Here is a 5,676-nt window from a genome sequence, read left to right as displayed (position 1 = left end):
AAGAGATGGGCACTATTGCTACTGTTAAATCATTTTCACAAGGTGAATTTCTTTTTTCAGTGATTTCCTAGGTGATATTTTAATTTTTGCACATACATTTCTTCGCTACGTAAATCATAACTAAGAATTATGACCAAGATCAATAGCGCTGGTATTTCATGAAGAGTAGGTAATTGTTTTTCACGTTAATTTCTAGAGGTTTTTCTCTTTCTAAAACAGAGCTATGCTAGTGTTCTCATTCATCCACTTTTCAGCGTCTTAACTCGGGTAGATGACCATGCGCGTGTATTAAAAAATTTCAGGTAGAGCTACAATTTATAAGGTACTTTAATAGTTATTATGTAATTTATTTTAGTCTACCAATCCACATTGGGCCAGCGTGGCAGACTAGGGCCTAAACCTTCTCACTCTGAGAAGTGACCCGTGCTCAGTAGTGAGCCGACAAATGGTTGATCATGACGATGAATAAGCTACGAACTTTTATTTACTTAGGCAGATAAAGAACTACATTTCTATATTTAGAAATCACAAGTATTAAAGCAAAGAAATAAAACCCTAGTGTACTAACTTTAATTAGATGCTATTTGAGAGTAAATAATTTAATTATTTTAGGCAAAACTAGCAAAGAGAAGGAATGAAACGATGTACAAAATTAACACTCTTTATATTTTTCAATGATTCATTGGATTGGTTTATCAACGAGTTAAAATGGGTACACAACAATTACACAGTTAAGATGAGTTTCCACGGAAATTATTAGATACATTATTAGGTATACATAACACAATTTATAACAATCAAATACAGAGAGATACAGTAAGAATACTTATCTTTATTCGAGGAGGCTCGTTGCACAAAAACTAACTACTCTCACCCCAACAGTGGTTTATATAGGTTACTATCTTTCTTTGTTCCCTCTACATTTTCCTTATACCAAGCTGACAACATAACACAATATTCTGTTCATAGTAAACAATTAGGCTGAATTACTAACAATTATATGTTTCCAGGCACTAGTTAACATTAATATTAATAATTGAATCCATTATCAAGTTAATACAATATTTAGTTTAAAGTTATTTATCAAAAGTACACACAAGTCATAAGTCAATTGAGGTATTTTAATTCACAATTATAGTACAGCATTACACAAAATTATTCTTAAAGATCATAAGATATTATTCTAATAATTAACAAATAGTTTTCTCTATTTAAAACATTATTATAATTTAATTAAGTAGCAATGACGTGTAACTTGAAAGTTTCTGTCGGAACTCTATAATAGTCAACTGTTCTATTCTTGAATCACATTATTTTCTTGAAACATAAATTAACTACACATTACATCACAAAATTAATAATTATTTATTCTAATAATGTCTACACTTTTCTCTGTTTTTCAATTATACATATTTTAGTAACAAAAATAAAAGAGTATAGCTAATCTTGATAATCAGCCTATTACCATCATAATAAGTACGAATACAAGATAAACAAGTGTTGCCACCCCTTTTTACAATTATTGCTACCTAATTTAATAGTAAACAGTGTTTACATACTTCAATAATTAACTATTCCTCATAAATCACAGAATAAATTTCTTATTTTAAAATAATAATCTATCACGGCCAAACTGACCGTGCTTCGCTCTCGAAGCATAACGACAAAAAAAAAACAACTTTTCACATAAGGACAATAATAACTCATGACACAGTGAAAAATCAACATGTCTGTGGCTACCATTTACTCCTTACTTTCAATGTGTGTGAAATCCAAAATCACTCCACCATTAATTCCAATAAAAAAAATTGACAAGTTTTTATTTCTTACCACAGTACATATGTGATACTCCATGGCCTTAAACACCATTGGTTTTCAAGCAGCACCAGAAAATAGCCATGAATACCATTGGTTTTTGAAGCACCACTAAATAATAAAATATCCTTTAACACCATTCGTTTTATAGCAACATTTTATAATATCCTTTTAACACGAGTGGTTTTAAAGCTATAGCATTTATTTTTTTACTAAAAATTACAATCATCTATCACTGGTCATCGACATACTTTTTTATTCACTACTTTTCAATATAATCTTCAACCAAGACATTTTGATCTATCCATTCACCAGGCCAACGTCTTAACTTTTCCTTGGCAATTATAATATCCTTTAAACTTCCTTTCCCTTTTAAAGAAAATCGATCATTTTCCAAAATATTGATAATTTCATATGGACCTTTGAATTTGGCTCTTAATTTATCATGCCGTCTGTGATCCTGATTTACATAGACTACGTCCCCAATGTTATATACTATATTATCTCGCCTGGATAAATCAAAACGCTTTTTAAAATCACTAGCTACATTGACTAGTCGTTGGTGAGCTAGTAAACGCTCAGCACGAACATCTACTAATTCTTTTTGTACATCATTACCATTATCAGTCACATCATTCAATCGAGCCTGTATGCAAGGTATATTACCATTAAGCCCAACCAATAAACGAATAGGAGCAAAACCAGTAGATTTTTGTATAGTTGAATTGAGTGATAATTGAACTTTCCATAAACCGTTTGGCCAATCTGACGTATTACATGACGTAGTTAACATATCTATTATAGTTTTGACATACCTCTCTATTTGACCGTTAGCACGTGGAGTGCCAGTAGTTATCATATGATGTTCAACTTGCCAACTTCTAAACAATGTTTGTAATAGTTTACATGAAAAGTTTGTACCGCGATCTGTAATGACTAGTGAAGGGGTGCTAAATAGAGTTAACGATTCTCGCACATTATTGACCATTTCATCACCACCCATTGACTTCAATGGTTTTAAAATACAATACTTTGTGAAACCATCTATAATCATAAGAATGTATTTATAGCCGGCACTAGATTGTTGAAAAGGACCCGTACAATCTAAATGTACCGTATGGAAAGGTATAGGAGTTTTTTCTATTGGGTATAACATGCCTTGTTTGGGCCCTGTATGTGATTTACGCTCTGTGCAAACTAAACAATGAGAAAGATACTTTTTAATAAAACTTGTTAGTCCTGGAAACCAAAAAGACTCAGAAAGTTTTTGAAAGGTTTTATCATAACCTACATGACAATTTTCATCGTGAAATAAACGTAAAATGCTTAATCTGCTGCCTTTGGGAACATACAACCTTGCCCTACCATCGGAGTTAGTTTTGTAGTATAATAAATTATTTTTAACTAAGTATTGGTTAGTATCCAATTCGCCCGCCTGTACTTTTTCAATCAATGACTGAGTTTCATCATCCTTTTGTTGTGCGATTTCTAACCATGAGTTAGTTGGTATTAATACATTAATGATCTCCTTAGATTCTGGATTGAAAATCTCAGTTGTTGATGTAGATAATTTAGGTTTTTTTTTCGTAGTAATTGGTACGATAGGATCAGATAAGGTTACGGGGTTCCGACTTAAATAATCTACATGACCGACGAATTTTCCTTTTTTGTAAATTATTTCGAAAGAAAAATCTTGCATATACGTCCACCATCTAGCAACGCGTGACGAGATATCTTTTTTATTGGCCGTTGATTTAATAGCGTTACAGTCGGTGATGATTTTAAAGTGTAACCCTAGTAAATAAACGCGAAAATGTCTTAACGCATTGTATACAGATAAAGTTTCCAATTCATACGAACAGTATTTAGCTTCCGACGGAGATGTTCTCTTACTATAGTATGCGACCACTCTATCCACGTTATTTACTTTTTGCAAAAGTATTGCCCCATAACCTAAGGCACTCGCATCTGTGTGTAACTCAGTAGGCAGCGAATGGTCAAATATTGTCAGTAACGGTTTTGATATTAAATGATTGATGACATACTGACGTGCTTCATTTTGCTCAGGACCCCACTCCCATAGTTGGTCTTTTTTTATCAATTTTGTAATACTAGCAGTCCGAGAAGCAAACTCGGGAATAAACTTCCGGAAGTAGCTAGCCAACCCCATGAATTGTCGTACCTGCTTAATTGTCGTTGGAATGGGAGAGTTCACTAAAGCAGAAATCTTATTTTCACTTGGTCTAACACCCTCTTCGGATATGTGTTGCCCAAGATATTCAATACTAGTTTCAAAGAATCTGTAACAATGGCTACGTCCGGATGTAACACCGCATTGCGCCCTATTATACAATCATATTTGAAATCATTATTTTTTACGACGTAAATATCTAACTCGAGACAAATTTCCTCAAATTTAACAGGAACTGTTATTTTCCCCTCTACGTTTATTTTTCCGTTACCTATACCATCAATAGTAAAAAAACAAGGCGATATATTACAATCAAGGCACTTGGCAATTGAATATTTAATGATACTACAACTAGCCCCCGTGTCAAGTAAACAGTTAATCGTGTAGTTATTGATCGTAATCTCACTTAATTGTCATAGTTGTTTAGCAGCAGTTTCCTTATCGATCCGTTTTTTGTGAAAGCAAAAATCAATGGAATGACCCTCCTTGCTACAAAATACACAGTAAAGATTTTTAGTCTTTTTTACAACTTCTTTACCGTCCGAAGAAGAAGAAAGATTTTTATTTCTTTGTAAACATTGAGAGGAAATATGGCCTAATTTTCCACAAGAAAAACAAGTACGGTCCTTATTAGTTTTAACTTGCTTTGGAATACTAGGCCCGGCACTATTATCGGCATTATTTTCTAATGGGCGTTTTCTTGTTTGTTTCGAAAATGTAGAAAACAAAGTTATTAATTCCGACGTGTTAGTAACGGAAGTATTATGGCAAGTTATTTTAATATTTGGTTCCCGAATTCCCCCACACACAAGCTCAATTAATTGATTTTCAGAAAAATTAATCTTACAACTCTGTAAAAGTCTTAACTTTTCTCTTGCATAATCACAATACGAATCACTTGAATCCGACGAATACAATACAGCCTTTGATAATTTTTCCGAAAGATTTTTCTTTTCAGGATATAATGCAATAATATCTTTGCTAAAATTCTCCCAATTTCTACCTTGTTCGGGCTCCCATGACTCAAACCAAGATAAAGCAGACCCTCGGAGGGCCTTACCTGCTTTAGCTGCTTTTTGAATACTGCTCCATCCAAGCTCGGTGCCGAGTAACTCGATGCTTTTGCACCAGGTCTCAGCCCCGTTGTCGCTTTTCTCAGGATCAAAAATAGGCAGCGCGATGTCATCGCTGCGTTGATTGGATGTTAACGAGTCACGTATACTCTTCAAGATTTCTTGCAGCTGCTCGTGGTTGAGATTCATTGTCCCTCGTTTTTTCAAGACCTGTGTAACAAAAATGCTATTAGGTTTCCATTGCCATAAATAATTCGTATCCCACTTCTGATATTAAAAAATTTCAGGTAGAGCTACAATTTATAAGGTACTTTAATAGTTATTATGTAATTTATTTTAGTCTACCAATCCACATTGGGCCAGCGTGGCAGACTAGGGCCTAAACCTTCTCACTCTGAGAAGTGACCCGTGCTCAGTAGTGAGCCGACAAATGGTTGATCATGACGATGAATAAGCTACGAACTTTTATTTACTTAGGCAGATAAAGAACTACATTTCTATATTTAGAAATCACAAGTATTAAAGCAAAGAAATAAAACCCTAGTGTACTAACTTTAATTAGATGCTATTTGAGAGTAAATAATTTAATTATTTTAG

The 5,676-nt window shown here is 33.5% G+C and overlaps 1 protein-coding gene across 1 annotated transcript; it reads right to left on the bottom strand.

Moving 5' to 3' along the window:
* Window positions 1–1,836: 1,836 nt before the first annotated feature.
* Window positions 1,837–5,463, bottom strand: LOC123867897. Its single transcript, XM_045910214.1, has 2 exons — window positions 4,437–5,463; window positions 1,837–3,381 (listed from the first exon to the last, which is right to left on the bottom strand). The coding sequence occupies exons 1-2, from the start codon at window positions 5,266–5,268 to the stop codon at window positions 2,078–2,080; spliced, it is 2,136 nt and encodes a 711-aa protein (XP_045766170.1). The 5' UTR covers window positions 5,269–5,463; the 3' UTR covers window positions 1,837–2,077.
* Window positions 5,464–5,676: the final 213 nt, after the last annotated feature.

The sequence above is a fragment of the Maniola jurtina genome, chromosome 8 (genome assembly GCF_905333055.1).
Source record: "Maniola jurtina chromosome 8, ilManJurt1.1, whole genome shotgun sequence".
NCBI classification, from domain to species: Eukaryota; Metazoa; Arthropoda; class Insecta; order Lepidoptera; family Nymphalidae; genus Maniola; species Maniola jurtina.
Note: the sequence above shows the minus strand (reverse complement) of the source record. Positions and strands in the feature narration are given on the sequence as shown.

Coding starts and splice junctions, on each gene's coding strand:
- LOC123867897 (XM_045910214.1), bottom strand. CDS start 5,268: ATGAATCTCAACCACGAGCAGCTGCAAGAAATCTTGAAGAGTATACGT. Junction 3,382..4,436: donor ACGGATCGATAAGGAAACTG/CTGCTAAACAAC, acceptor AACCTAAATTAT/CTACATCAACAACTGAGATT.